This window comes from Quercus suber, unplaced genomic scaffold, assembly GCF_002906115.3.
Source record: "Quercus suber isolate HL8 unplaced genomic scaffold, Cork oak 2.0 scaffold_123A, whole genome shotgun sequence".
In the NCBI taxonomy this organism is placed as follows: Eukaryota; Viridiplantae; Streptophyta; class Magnoliopsida; order Fagales; family Fagaceae; genus Quercus; species Quercus suber.
In genome coordinates, this window is record NW_027071806.1 from 935729 (window position 1) to 951591 (window position 15863).

The 15863-nt window shown below is 33.7% G+C and overlaps 1 protein-coding gene across 1 annotated transcript; it reads right to left on the bottom strand.

The window, feature by feature from the left end:
- Nucleotides 1-10977: 10977 nt before the first annotated feature.
- On the bottom strand, nt 10978-14585 carry LOC112031193 (rust resistance kinase Lr10-like). Its single transcript, XM_065770196.1, has 3 exons — nt 14437-14585; nt 13834-13862; nt 10978-12113 (listed from the first exon to the last, which is right to left on the bottom strand). The coding sequence occupies exons 1-3, from the start codon at nt 14583-14585 to the stop codon at nt 10978-10980; spliced, it is 1314 nt and encodes a 437-aa protein (XP_065626268.1).
- Nucleotides 14586-15863: the final 1278 nt, after the last annotated feature.

Consider the following 15863-nt stretch of genomic DNA (forward strand, 5'->3'; position numbering starts at 1 on the left):
TCTATTAAAACCCATTTAACTAATTGTTCTAACCCAAAAACCCAACCAAAAATTATTATGGGTAACCCCAACTTACCCAATTACCCAATTATCAAAATTACCAAAATGGGCCCTAAAGTGAAATGACCAAAGTACTCTAAAATCTTCAAAATAACCAAAATACCCCAAAATCCTAAAATTTACCAAAATCACCTCAAAACGTATGAAATGACAAAAATACTTCAGAACCTAAAAAATGACCAAAATACCCCCTCGAAACCAAGAAATGATCAAAATACCCCCAAAACATAAAATTACCAAAATACCCCGAAACCAGAAAATAACCAAAATACCCCCCCAAAACGCAAAAATGACCAAAATATCCCAAAACCTAAAAATTACCAAAATACTCCTAAAACCTAAAAATTGGCCAAAATAACCCCGAAGTCTAAAAATTGACCAAAATTACCTAGAAACCTAAAAATGACCAAACTGCCCCCTAAATCTAATAATTAACTAGAATACCTTCTAAACCTAAAAAAAACGATCAAAATATTCTCGAAACTTAAAAATTAACTGAAATACCCCCGAAGCCTAAAAATTGACCAAAATAACCCCAAAACTTAAAAATTTACCAAATTAACCCAAAACCTAAAAAATTGCCAAAATACCCCGAAGCCTAAAACTTGACTAAAATAACCTAGAAACCTAAAAATGACCAAATCACCCCTAAACCTAAAAATTGACCAAAATACCCATAAACCTAAAAAAATTATTGAAATACCCCAAAATACCCTAAAAAATGGGCTATTTTGGTCGTTTTATAAGTTTAGAGCTATTTTGGTCGTTTAAGAGGCTTCAGGGTATTTTTGGTAATTTTAGAGGGTATTTAGGCTATTTGGGTCCTTTTAAAAGTTTAGGGGTATTTTGTCACTTTATAGTTTTGAGGGTATTTTGGTCATTTTCTAAGTTTAGGAGGTATTTTGGTCATTTTTTTGGGTTTTGGCGAGTATTTTGGTCATTTTTAGGTTTTGGGGTTATTTTGGTCAATTTTTAAGTTTCAAGGTTATTTTAGTCATTTTTTAATGTTCCAGGAGGTATTTTGGTCATTTTTAGGTTTCTAGGTTTTTTTGGTCAATTCTAGGCTTCGGCGTTATGTTGGCCAACTTTTAGATTTCAAGAGTATTTTGGTCATTATTGGGTTTTAGGGGGTATTTTGGTAATTTTTAGGTTTCAGGAGTATTTTGGTGGTGGGTTTTTTGTTTATGGTGGTGGCCGAGTTTTTTGTTTATTGTGATGGCTGGGTTTTTGTTTATGGTAGCGGCTGAGTTTTTGTGTTAATGGTGGTGGCTGTGTTTTTTATTTAATGATGGTGGTGGGTTTTTTGTTTATGGTGGTGGCTGCGGTTTTTGTTTAATGGTGGTGGTGGGTTTTTTGTTTATGGTGGTGGCTGGGTTTTATGTAAATGGTGGTGGTTAGTTTTTTTTTTTTTTTTTTTTTTTTTTTTTTAATAGTGTTGGCTAGATTTTTTATTCATTGTGGTGGTTAGGTTTGTGTTTATGATGGTGGCCGGGTTTTTGTTTTGGATTTCACTTTATTTGTTTTGCTTTAAACTGGGATTTTTCTACATTCTTTATAATTTCTCCATGGTTTGTAATGCGGGTTTGGTTTTTATTTGATGAGAATGTTATGGGTCTTCTTTCATTGATAGTTTGGCTTCATATGATGTTGCATTATGATTATTTTGTCTAGTTTGTTACTGGGTTTTTTGTGGACATTTTCTGCATTGTCTTACTAATAATAATCCTTTTTTTTTTTTTTTTTTTTAATTTGTAGTACATCTATCAGGGATATAGGTTTGCACTCTAGTTTGTTATTGATGTATTTTCCTTTATACTTGTGCAAATATGGGATTGGTAGCAAAAAGATAGCTTTTGTGGGACTACTTTAACTCAAATAATTTTCTGTAAAGTTTGGAAGCTAAGACATCATTTGTATATAAATGGTTGTAATTACTTTGTGAACATCTTTATTGCATTTTTAGATTGTATGGAATTTTTTTTTAAAATTTTTTAATGGACTTGGTTAGAAGTGAACCGGTTAATGTAATGTAATGGCAAGTAAATGTAAAGAATATTAATAAAAAAAAATAAAATTGGTGACGATAATTTTTGTTGCCATATCTGACTATAAGCAAAAATTTGTGATGAATTAATTTGTCACTTGATCTATTGAAATAATAATAATAGAATAAAATAAAATCGGTGACGCAAAACTTCGTCACCTAATTTATTGAAATTGGAAAAAAAAAATACATTTGGTGACAAAATATTTCGTCACTGAAAATAAGGTTTAGTGACGAAAAAATTAGGTGACAAAAAAATTTCATCACCTATCATTTTTTTATTGGTGACGAAACAGGGACGGATCGAGCATAGGTGACGAATGTTGTTTCATCACTCACCATATGTATTCGGTGACAAAATAAGGACATATTGTGATGAAAGGTTTCGTCACTATAGCCCACTTTTGTTGTAATGTCAATTAAAATGCATCATCTATTTATAGGCTAGAATGGTAGTTATTTTCATTTCATAACTACCCCTCAAATAAAAGGAGATGTTATTTGTAGTAATTAACTATGATGAGGGAAAAAATATAGGTTGACGGATCTCCATGAAATGGGCCCAACATGTGCAAGGTCTATTATGGACGGATCCTGCATGAATGGATGCAACAAGGACGGATCGAGCATCCACGTGGCAGCCAGAAACCCTAGATGGGAAATACTTGCGACACACACTTAGCCACCATAAAATCCTAAGGTAAATGGAAACCTAGCAGAAAGAGGATTCTAGAAGCTACGCACATTAATGAAGATCTTCTCTATAAGGAAATAACTTGTCCATCACGTTTGGGACTATTCAAGAGGATTCCTATAAGGAAAAGACTTTTACACCAAGGAAGAAATGTCATTCTTCTACTACTATAAAAGCCCCAATACCCTCACAAATCAAGGTACGCATAATTTACCCATTCTTTAGCACTCTAGAGTTGTGATAATAGTTCTAACTTGACCTTCGGAGGGTATTCGGCCGGTACCATACCGATGCTCTCTATTAGGTCTTTTCTCTTTGGTTGCGCAGGTATCATTATGGGCATAAGAAGATCATGTAACTCATTGGTGATTTTTACAACATCATCAAACTACTTGTACTGTCACAAAGGTTAGAGTCAAGTGATGGTTGTCTTTTAAGAAGCCAACGTACTTGAACCATTCTAGCCCGACACAAGTATAATTACAATAGCAGTAGAATAGAAAGATAGAGCAGAGAATTTTGTAAGTAATCTATGTTAGGTTCTAAAGATTTAGAAATTTATGTGTTTAGAACTCTAATGTGTAATATTGGCAAACCATGATAAAAACAATATGTTTAGTCTTGTTTAGGCTTGCTCAAAGTTATATATTTTATGTAAAGTTGGAATCAAAAAGTTGCAGATGCATTGGTGCATTTCGGCCTGGCTCGATCGATCGAAAGTTAGACTCGATCAATTGAAAGTCGGCCAGAATGTTTTTCTGCAGAATATTCCAACTCAGCCCTAACTCATTAAACGTTTTGGGTTTTCTGTTTTTGCCCTAGGTATATAAGGCAAAACCTTAGCCACGTTTTCAGAGTTGCTCCTGTTGTATTGTTGCTCATACTTTTCTATTTTGTGTAAATCTCTTGTGAGATCTAGAGGAGCTTTCCTTTACATAAAGCTTAGAGTTTTCAAGGTAGAGATTATTTCAACATCTTGATGATCAACTCGGTTGCTGCCATTGGAGCTTAAAGAATAACAAGCGTGAGTGCTTGTACCTGATTGGAGAATCCAAGAAAGAAGGAGTCCGTGGATTCGGAGCTTGCACGTGGTCGTGTTAGTTAGTTCTGCTGGTGGGTAGCATTAGGAAGTCAAGCGGGGAGCTTGTAAGTCCTTTTGTATGAACTTCGATTCTTTTGCATAGTGGATTCAGGTTTACCTTGAGGATAGCTAGGTCAAATCCTTCCCAGGTTTTTACCGTGTGGTTTCCTGGGTGATCATATCATTGTGTTCTTTATTATTCTGCTACTTTATATTTTTGATATGATTGTATGTTTGTGATAACCTAGAATTGCATAATTGGACTAAGTTAATCACTTGGCTAATTTACTAGGTTAATCTGGTTGTTTTTAAGGGGTCTAAAACCTATCAATCTATAATGGAGTGTTTGGATGACATGATTTGGTCATTGAAATTTAGATTTGGATGATTAAAATCTAAATATCTTGTTTGAGAACTTTAAAAAATGTCAATGATTTAGATTTGACAACTTCACCAATGATTTTAAACTTTTAAAATGCTTGGATTTGAAATCAATGCATTTTAAATCTATTAATTTAAAATTCAAATCTAAATCTAAATTTAAGTTTCTAAACGCAACTTAAAAGTTCGTCTTTATTTTCTTGGTAAAAGTATCCTCATGAGGACAGAGTCACCGTGATATTTCTACCCCTATTCTAGGGTTTTTTCTCACATATATCATTGTGTTTTTGCATGTGTTCTGTTTAGTTCATTATTTCCATTCCATTCTAAAGCCATTTCTAGCTAAAGATAATGGTGATTTAAGTGTGCTAGTAGTTTTGGTTTAGGTGTTTATTCCTAAGATAGACCCTAAAACCTTACTCCTACGTACGCTACTATTATTCCCTTATCATTACAAACATCTTCCACGGGCCATAAATAACTACTAAAACTCATGTACTTTATATAAATAACTCAAATCTCCTTTAAATATTTGAACTATTTTCTTAGCAATTAGCAAACTAACAAATCTCAAAACATAATTCCTCACGTTTGAATCTTCCCTTTCTATTAAGAAGGAAGATAACAACCAGAGAAAACAGTGTCATTTTTAAATAAAGAAGTTAGAACTTTTCTTATGACAGTGCCATATTGTTTACATGAAAAATGCAGTTATGAAGGAACGACACCGCATCTATTAAATGAAAGAAGTGGAACGCATGTGACTCTAATACCCGCCCATTAAGCACCTCCTCTACGTGTCACACTTACAGATTCTTTTAGTTACAAATATACATATTTCATTGTTTCTTCTCTCTCACTTTTGCCCGCAAGTATATATAAAAGAGCATACTTGTAATCTATTATTCAAACTCTCTGTTTTTTATTTTTAACTTTGAGAAGTAATAAAGCTTGCATTCTAATAAGAGATTTGTTATTAATATGGGATTAGAGCTCTGGTAAGCTCATGAATGGCTTCCACCAAAGAAAATACTTCAATTCCTGCACAATCAACCTCTTCAGATTGATCTGCATCTTCAATGGCAGATGATCCAAACACTAGCCTTTTTGCAGATTGCAAGGTAAGTGGCTTCTTAATATAAATTTTGAAAGCTAATCATATTGCACAAAACGTTGTTTTAAAGTTAAACTAATTTTGAAAAATTGTTTGTGGAAACTATAGTTTCTTAAAAAGTTTCATGTTGTAACTTTAATATATGATTATTTATGAAAGGTGCACCATATTTGATATTGCATAGAGAAAATGCATGTATTGTTGGCTGGGAAAGGAAAACATCTTAATTTGATCACTGATAATGGACTCCATCGATTTATCGCATTATTTTGACAAAGGGAGATGATTTGTGACATAGTATGCAGCAATTGGTAGGAGAATGAAGCAACAAATGTCCAAGGGTCATGTGCAATGCACATGACCAGGTGGACCTTTGAATACTTGTCACCTATTTTTTGCTGCCATCTAACCCTATATGTAGTAATTGCTGCATATAGATATGCAGCAAATCCTCTCGCTTTGACAAATTAAGTTAGGCTTTGTGTCGGCGGATTAGTTCCAGCTTTGTGTTGGCATTATCATGTGATCTTGGGTTTGGTTTTTTGATGGTGTTTTGATAGCTCACATTATATATATATATATATATATATATATATATATATATATATATATATATATATATATATATCATGTAGTTTTATGGTGATTCTTTTAATGAGCTTTGTTCTAGATTATTTAATCATTCTTGTCTTGTTATTACTGAAATTGATTTTGCATAAATCAAATTGAAATTCCTAAATTATAGCATGTTTGAAATTTATTCATAATCATGAAATTTGTATTTCTCTTACCTCCATTAATTATGTTATTTACTGAACTCTGTCTCTCATCTCATTTTTTTACCAAAATTTTTAAAGTAGGCAATGATCATTTTGAGATCGATTTTTGTGGCTAGTAGTAGTTAAACAACTACTAATGGATTTGATTTGTGTGGCTAGTAGTAGTTAGACAACTACTAATGGATTAGACAACTACTAATGGAGGCTAGATTTTTGAGATGGTGATCCTTAGGTGTTGTACATCCTAAAGGAGACTTGACTTATTCTTTTATATAAAATAGTGTTGATGACTTTTATCCGCATTAGAACAAGTTATTGACATGTAATTATTATGTAGACCTCAATTCTTTTGTGGCAAGTGGTATTTGTAATTATTCATAAAGTTCTAATGTACTTTGGGAGTATCTTTAATGAAATTGTTATGAAAATTTCTTGATGTTTGTGAGAATTCTTTGGATTGAAAAAATTTACAAATGCCTTTTAGTTTTCTCATGTTTTGGACTATTTTTTAAGTTTGGGGCGTGACAGAAGAAAAGCACAATATATGTTATTTTCATGTTAATGCAACTACTATTTACGTCTTGTTTGCAGGAGTAACTAACTAACTATTTTTAAGCACAACGTTTATGAATAGTATGCTAAAAAAAGTTGAGGAAGAGATCAGGTTATTACCAGTGTGAAGAACTGTATAGACCCTGAAGAGCCGATACTCTGCAAAAAAATTCATAAATAAAGGTAAAATTAATTTTTTCTGACGAAAGATGAATTACCTTTTTTTTTTTTTTTTGAGATTGACGAATGATGAATTACTAATTAGTGAAACAAGTGACCAAAATAACTAGAAAAGTCCAAGGCCTAATAAAACTGCATTAACAACTCAATTCTCAACCCCATGGCTTTGCGTCTTAAGAACCAGATGCCGAAACTCTAACTGTCATCAATACCGGCTTCTCAGCTAACTCGCGAGAAAGCTGAGTTGAGTTTGACCCACTCTAATCGCCTTCTTTCTCTGATTACGTTCTCTCTCTGATCGTATTCTGTCTCATGACTGTTAAACTGGGTTGTTTGAGTATTTTTTTTTTTTTTTTTTGAACGGGTTTGATCTGATTATATTTGTGTGTTTGATCTGAATGGGTTGATTTTGAAAGAAATAATAAGGATTTGATTTCTAAATGGGTTGATCTGAAATTGAGGAAGAACAGGGGAGAACGGAAACAATGTAACACCAAAAAAGTGGTTTGCAATTGGGGACCTTTGGATTGGATTTATTGGTAGTGACTGAGTTTTTCTGTGAAGGATGAAAATGGTGGAAGAGGTTGGAGAGAGAGTGGTTTGATTTCTTAAGAAGCTATTTTCTTGAGAAATTCGATTATTTTTTACTTTCCATTTCCTCAAGCCTAAAAGATTGAGATTAACCAATTACCCAAGTACATCAGGCGCAATTACTCATGCAATTCTATTTCCTTGTCGATTCTATATTAATTATTATCCTTCAAACAAATTTTTTGAGATAGAAACCTCACCTGTGTATTCTCCATTTTTGACTAAGGCATTCCACCAGTAGCGATTCTGTCGATTATAGCCGTAGTACCATTCTGCATTTAAAATTAATTTAGTCATTATACGGAAACTACGATCGATATTTCCTAATATGTCAATTACACTAGAATTGATTGCGTACGCACCAAGAAGCTATCTTCTTAAGAAATTTGATAATTTTTACTTTTCATTTACTCGTGCACATAAAAGTTTGAGATCAACCAATTGCCCAAGTACATGGTTTTTCCTCTACTTGTGTCATCATCACATCAGGCACAATTACTCATACAATTCTATTTTACTGTCCATCCTATCTGACCCTTCAAACAAGTTTTTAAGATAGAAACCTCACCTTCGAGTTGATATAGGATACGTTTAAGCAATCCTCCTTTGACAAAAAAAAAAAATTAACATCAGCTTTTGGAGAATTTAAAATCAAATCTAGCCATTATACCGAGACTTGAATAAAAATATCCTAGCATGTCTATTATGGATGGTGTATGCTGCATGCACCAAGAAGTTTGGTCTTATAGAAGTTCAATAGAAACAATATATACACGAAATGGTTAGTGAATAGTGACAGTGGAAAAATGCAGGAGTTCAGAAAAGAAAGAATCTTGCAAAGGGAAAATAATGCACAACATGCATGTAAGGTATTTAATTAGAGAATGTAAAGTGTTATGGCCTTATTTACCTTCAGTAAAGTCGCGGATGCATTGAATATGGTTCGTGCCATTGAGGAAACAATTTCTTTGGAGCCATGAAAGCTCAAAACCATATACCAATTCATTGTGGACGTCTGTACAGGAGATATTTTGGTCATCATTATTTGTTGGCCACGAAGTCAGAAACATCTTCTCTACTTGGCACGAGTCCTCCACTTGGGATGCGGAGGTTTCACCGACTTTAACATATATATCTATACCTCTTGGAATCAGATATAGAAGAAGAGTTGTCATTATAATTGCAAGTAGAAGTGTCCAAATACAGTGGGGATTTCACCGGTTTTTCACAGCTCATGAAAACCAAACTCCGTGATAGGTATTGATAATAATACGTGGTATACCGCTCGAACGTCCCTTTTGGCTGATACGTGGTATAATCAGGATTTCCATATGATGGGCGATTCGAACTGAAGTTATGTTCATATAAAGAATAAGTCGGGGTGGAGAAGGAGAAGTAATTGTCCTTACGTATGCTCGAGTCCACAATCCGGATTGTGTAGTTGTTGTAACTGATTTCCTGTACGTAGTATTTTCCTCCAAATAAGTACAGCACCGTACGATTGTTCTCACACCACAGTACATACCTTGAGTCCTCGCAGTATTCTGGGTCGCTGTTCAATCGAAACGGAAAGCTTATGTTGGGGATATTGCCACAGGAAGAGGAATGGGCACAGGGAGGATTACTGCAACAAGTTGGAGGGACTAACACCCTTAAAAGGTAGTTTGGAGGCAAACGAAACAGAAAGGCCTAGCATATTGGTTCCAATAGGCTACAATTATACCAGAGGCTTGGGTTTTATAGGTTTGGGTTTTGTTTGTTGGTTTGTTTCTATTTTTATTTTTATTTTTAAATTATTATTTTTATTATGTATTGGAAAAATGTGGATATCCATAAATTTAGGGATAATATTAGATGTGAACATGACATGAAGTTGGTAAGTTAGGGTTGAGTTTTAGTAGATTTATGTCATATTTGGGTTAAAATGAATTAACCTGCTCTCTATAAAGTAAAATAAAAAATAAAAAAATTTACTGTGGGGGAAGATTAGGTCCAAAAGCGGTTCGAAGCCCAAAATATATGAATGAGACAAACTTCTTTCTTCAACCCAAGTGTAAGCTTGGAGAGTTTTATTATGTGAATATCATTTTCTTAATGGGCTCTACGAAAGTGGCAGTGCAACTATTGGATCTTTCCCTCAAATTGATCTCAATATGGGCGTTGAATGCACTTCAAGCTCTTTGGGCTATCCTTGGATATGACTTATGAGGTACCGAGGTGGGTTTTTTTTTTTTTTTTTTTTTTTTTTNTCTATGAGTATATACAACCTCTGCTTTATGAATCACGCCTAACTTGGACTCTGCATACCATACTGAAATCAGAATGTCCCAATCTCTTACTTGCACTAGATGACTAAGTGTGCATTTGGTATGGATTATTTTTGCCAAATTATTTTACTATTTAACTTATTTTTGCTATTATTTATGAGTCTCACTGCACTTTTTAATATTATTTATGGGTTCAACTATACTATTTCAGCTAATTTTTACTTTTATTTATAGTACTTTCAGCAAAAAGTTTTCAGTTTCAGTAAAATAAGCAGATTCCAAAAAATTTTACTTTTGTCAGTTTTAACAAAATAACCAAAATGAAGAAATGCTCATCATGTTTAAAATGACATTCCATCACATATTAAAGTAGTATTAGATTTATAGATGACAATAGACGAAAGGACAAGGGCTACAATAAAAATAAAAAAAATTTTTAAAAGTCAAAATTCTTTTAATACAAAAAAAAAAAAAAAAATCACTCAAATATAAAATTTATAGCTTGGATTTTAGCCAAAAATGTTAAATGATGTGGCATTATATCCATTATTTTATACCCAAAAAAAAGAAAGAAAAAGAATAACTTGATAAAAAAAAAAGTTTTATAAGAACTTCCAAAAAAAGTGAATGGTGTACAATACAAACATTCATAGATATAGCTATAGATGATATATCTACACTATAAGCGATTGAATAAGACTGGTCATGTGTATTCGACTCAAAGTGACACATTTATAATGTATATGATAGTGTAATACCATCAGCAAATAATTAAGGTGTTGTGAAACAATTTCCTCACAATTAAAAGAGAATAATCCTTATTTTTTTTTTCTTTTTTCTTCTTTTTTTTTTGTTTTTTTTTTTGTTTTTGTTTTTTTTTTTTTGTTAATAACATTACTTGATTGCTTAACCATGCATATGAATACTGAATATATAAATAGGAGCAAAGCAATTTCTACAACTGGACTATTGCCACTCCAAAATACATTGTCCGGTTATTCAGCATTGTTTATTAACTTAATCAATTACACATTCACAATTATAAATTTAAAAAAAAAATTCCTCCTACAAGGACTTTAACAAATAAATATACCACATACTAAGCAAAAAAAAAAAAAAAAATTGTTGTAGGTAAGGATAGCTATCATAAATAATCAAGGGACCAAATATTTGTCACACAAAAATATGAAGTGTCTTTATACTATCAAATAGTGGTGTTAGCTTTCCCTTGCATTTAAAGTTTAGCCGATTGACTTGATTCACCTGATTGAAATGATGAACTAGTTGAATTTAAGTTGTCTCCTACATCCCTTATTTGTCTCCTAGGTGATGATGATAGGAAAGGCTTGGAAGGCATTTCCAAGCATTCAACTTCTCCTTCAAGCATTTCTACAACTTTGTTCATTGAAGGATGGTCACTAGGTTTCATCTGTATGCACCATAATGTGACTATGATCATCTTCTTAGTAGTTTTCGTCTCCTCCTCTGTGGCGTCTTCTATTTCTATGTCATTTCCTGTGCTAAATTGGCCATAAACCCAAGTTGGGAAGTAAATTTGGCTTGAATGGTCTGCAAATGCATTCACGTTCTTTCTTCCACTTGCCATTTCCAACAATAACATGCCAAAACTATAAACATCAGCTTTATAGGAGACCCCTCCAATGTTTTTATAGAACAACTCTGGAGCTATGTATCCTAGTGTTCCCCTTGCAGCAGTCAAAGACACTATGCTATCATTCGCTGGATAAAGTTTTGCAAGCCCAAAATCAGAAACTTTGGGAATGAAGTTCTCATCGAGAAGAATATTATGAGGCTTGAAATCAAAATGAAGAATTTGCATGTCACATCCTCGATGTAGATATTCAATCCCACGAGCCACTCCAAGAGAAATCTCATATGTTTTCTCAATACTTAAGGGAATACTTTCTTCTCGAGAAAAAATGTATTTTTCAAGAGAACCATTGGGCATGAATTCATATATAAGGGCACGCTTTGGCCCCTCAGCACAGAAGCCAATGAGTTGCACCACATTCACATGGTGAATCCTTCCAATTGTTGAAACTTCATTGATAAAATCTTGCCAGTTAGCTTTAGAGTTACCCAACATCTTTATGGCTACAGGATGGTCACTTTCAAGCTTTCCTTTATATAAAGAACCATAGCCTCCTTCACCCAATTTGTCCTTGAAACCTTTGGACATCTTCCTAATTTTTGAGTAAGAGTACCTAATTGGCATGAGGTTAATTTGGCTTTGTAGAAATTCTTCAACAGCATAATCCACTGATAAATGTCTCTTACGCCACTTATATATCAAATATGCCACCACACATGGAATCCCTAAGACAGTCTTTGTTTCAAGGTGAAATAAAACTGTTCAGAAACATCACCAAAATAACTATAAGAAAACAAATTTGTTGTTGCTCCTTTCAGCTTTTTTAATTTTTAGTTGAAATTATAGTTAGACTTACAACTACATACCTTCTTAATCCTAGTAATTAAGCACAATATATTTTGTTTCATGTTAATGTAACTAATATTTACATCTTGTTTGCATGGTAAACTATTTTTAATCACAATCTTAAGGAATGATAAGCTAAAAAAATTATAGTTGAAGAAGAGATTCGGATTATTACCGATTTTCAGTAGTATCAACAAATTTTCTGCAAGAAATATAAACAAGAAGAAGGTGAAAATACTTTTTGCTAATGAAAAATGAATTACTAATTAGTGAAACAAATGACCAGAATAACTTGAAAAGTCTAAGGCCTAATAAAACTGCCTTAAAAACTCTAATAAAACTGCAGTAAGATCTTACATTGGGCCATGCTCAGCAAGAAATATCAACAACCTTAAAAGCCGGTTGGCTTTGTAATATATATATATATATATATATATATATGGTCTTAAAATTGGGATGTCACTTTAATTGAGTCAAGCTCAATCAAATGCTTTCAGAGTTCCTAATAAACATTAGTTGTTAAAACTTAGAATTATGTGGTTAAATTATTAAATTTATCATTTCTGAACATCTTAAACTTTTGAGAAAATTAATAATTTAACATTAGTTAACCTATGGCCAGGGTTGAAGAACTTTCCCATTAAGTCAAGCAAATGATATTTTAATTAGGTTATAATGGAGTAAATGTTCAGACATGCATTTTGCATTGAATAGTAAGTACTAAACCTTTATTCTCATGGAAAAATTTGGAGCTAGGAAAGGTAAATTTTTATTCAAAGGAAGCTAATTTCTTAAGAAATTCAATAATTTTTACTTTTCATATCATCGAGCCTAAAAGAATGAGATTGTTAAAATTATGATTAAATGATTAAACTTAACATTTCCTATTAATTTAATCTTTTGGGAGAATATGTAATTTATTATGGTAATGGAGCAAAACATCCTAAATTTGATCCCTTGTTAAACTTGCTTTTTGTTCCACCAATTACCATGTATGTGTTTGATTTTTCTTATAAAATAACCAAAGTTTAAAATGATAAAAATCAAATACAGGACATACTATTTTTACCAAAACGTAAAACAAAATATTTGTATTCATTTGTTTGAGATCAAACATCAAGGGAAATTACTCATGCAATTCTATTTCCTTGTTCATTCTGTATTAATTACTATCCTTCAAAAAACTTTTTTTGAGATAGAAACCTCACCATCGAGTAATTCGAGTGCATAATCATCATATGGTATTTTCTTCCACCATTGTGCACTTTCAACAAATAAATATACCAAATCTGTATTTTTGACAAAGAAAAAAAACAATATCAACGTTGAGAAATTTAAAATCGAATTTAGTCATTATACGACTACAATAACTATTCCCTAACATGTTTATTACATTGGAATGGATGGGGGTACGCATGAAGAAGCTATCTTCTTCAAAAATTCGATAATTATTACTTTTCATTTCCTAAAGCACAAATGTTTAAGATAGACCAATTGATTGCCCAACTACATGGTTATTCCTCTACTTGTGTATTCATCATCACATCAGGAACCATTACTCATAAAATTCTATTTTATTGTCCATTCTATATTAATCTTCAAACAACTTTTTGAGATAGAAACCTCACCTACGAGTGTATATAGGATACGGTAAAGCACTCCTGCAATGACAAATAAAAGAAAAACATATCAGCGATTGGAAACCTTAAAATTAAATCCAGTCATTATTCTGAGACATGTATAAAAATATCCTAGCATGTGTATTACACTGGTAAGGAATTATGGTTATGGTGTATGCACCAAGAAGTTTGGTCTTATAGAAGTTTAATAGAATAAATAGATGAATGGTACAGTGAATAGTGACAGTGGAAAAATGCAAGCGTTCAGAAAAGAAAGAAACTTGCAAAGGGAAAATAATGCACAACATGCATGTAAGGTATTTAATTAGAGAATGTAAGGTGTTATGGCCTTATTTACCTTCAGTAAAGTCGCGGATGCATTGAAGATGGTTCGTGTCATTGAGGAAACAAAGGTTGGATTTTGGGCAATAACTTTCACAATTACTTTGGAGCCATGAAAGCTCAAAACCATATACCAATTCATTGTGGACGTCTGTACAGGAGATATTTTGGTCATCATTATTTGTTGGCCACGAAGTCAGAAACATCTTCTCTACTTGGCACGAGTCCTCCACTTGGGATGCGTTGGTTATACCGACTTTAACATATCCTATACCTCTTGGAATCAGATATAGAAGAAGAGTTGTCATTATAATTGCAAGTAGAAGTGTCCAAATACAGCGGAGATTTCACTGGTTTTTCACAGCTCATAAAAACCACACTCCGTGATAGCAGTTGAAAATTCCACTCCGAATTTAAATCCATCTTTCTCTGATACGTGGTATAATTAGGATCTATATATGATGGGTTTAGAGAACTGAAGTTATATTCATATAAAGAATAAGCCGGGGTGGAGAAGGAGAAGTAATTGTCCTTGCGTATGCTCGAGTCCACAATCCGGATTGTGTAGTTGTTGTAGCTAATTTCCTGTACGTAGTATTTTCCTCTGTTAATGTATTTTATGTTATGGGCTTTAGGCCCAGTTAGTTTACTTGTATAGCACACTTGTACTTGTACTACACTTTACTTGTACCGCACACATATGCTTGCTTGTACCGCACACATATGCCTCCTATATAAAGGCATCGCATGTATATTCTTCAATTACGAAATACAATACAATCATTCAGTATTTCTAACATGGTATCAGAGCCACTGCTCTGACCTTTTCTTAGCAGTCTTATCTTTATTGGTGTTACTCCACTCTTAACATCGCTTCCGCCATCACAACAGTCGCCGCAGCCTCTCGCCGTTGAACCGCCGACGTCTTCCAAGCGTTGTCTTCTGGTTCCAGACCTGCAGCCGCTATCGTTGAGGAGTCCAACACCGCACAAGATCACTGCACGTGTCATCCTGCCTCAAATATTGCTCCAATCATATTTCTGGAGGTATCACTGAGATCGTCTTGGAACGATCTACCATTTGGTGAAAGCCTTGCAGTCATCGGAGTGCCCACGCGCCCTCACGCACCACCTGAAGCTTCTGCGTCTGCGCCCCACGCGCCAGATGCGCCCCACGCGACGTCCTCAGTTCAGGCTGACGTCACCGTGACGTCATCAGTGCCACGTCAGCCCTAGCTTACGTCAGCATCCAGTCACTTGCTGACGTCAGCGCCACGTCATCTACGCTGACCGTTGACTGTTGACTGTTGACTTTGACCGGGCCGTTGACTGTTGACTTTGACCGTTGACTTTTCAGGGTTGACTTTTTCAGTCCAGGTTCTCCTTACCCAGTTTTTCGCATAGATTTCATTTTTGCAGTCTATTTTTGCATATTGTGTTTCTAAATGGATAAAAAGGATGTTTTTCTTCCTCGCCTCATTAATACTGTATTGGAGGGGAACAAGAATTATTTATCTTGGTCTCAAGCTATGCGCAGTTTTCTTAAGGGTCGCATGATCTGGCATTACTGTACTGGTGCAATTACCATTCCTGTCAAGGGAGCAAGTGAAGAAGATGCTGCCTTCCTTGGTCCCATGATTGAATGGGATAGTCACAACCACATGATCCTCACATGGATTCAGAACACTTCCATTCCCTCCAT

Bases quoted from the DNA above. Each gene is read 5' to 3' on its own strand.
- LOC112031193 (XM_065770196.1), bottom strand. From the start codon at position 14,585: ATGGATTTAAATTCGGAGTGGAATTTTCAACTGCTATCACGGAGTGTG. The intron at 13,863-14,436 runs GTATAGGATATG...TTGTCATTGCAG, and splicing joins TCTATATCTGATTCCAAGAG to GAGTGCTTTACCGTATCCTA. The intron at 12,114-13,833 runs GTAGGTGAGGTT...GTTTCTGAACAG, and splicing joins ACCGTATCCTATATACACTC to TTTTATTTCACCTTGAAACA.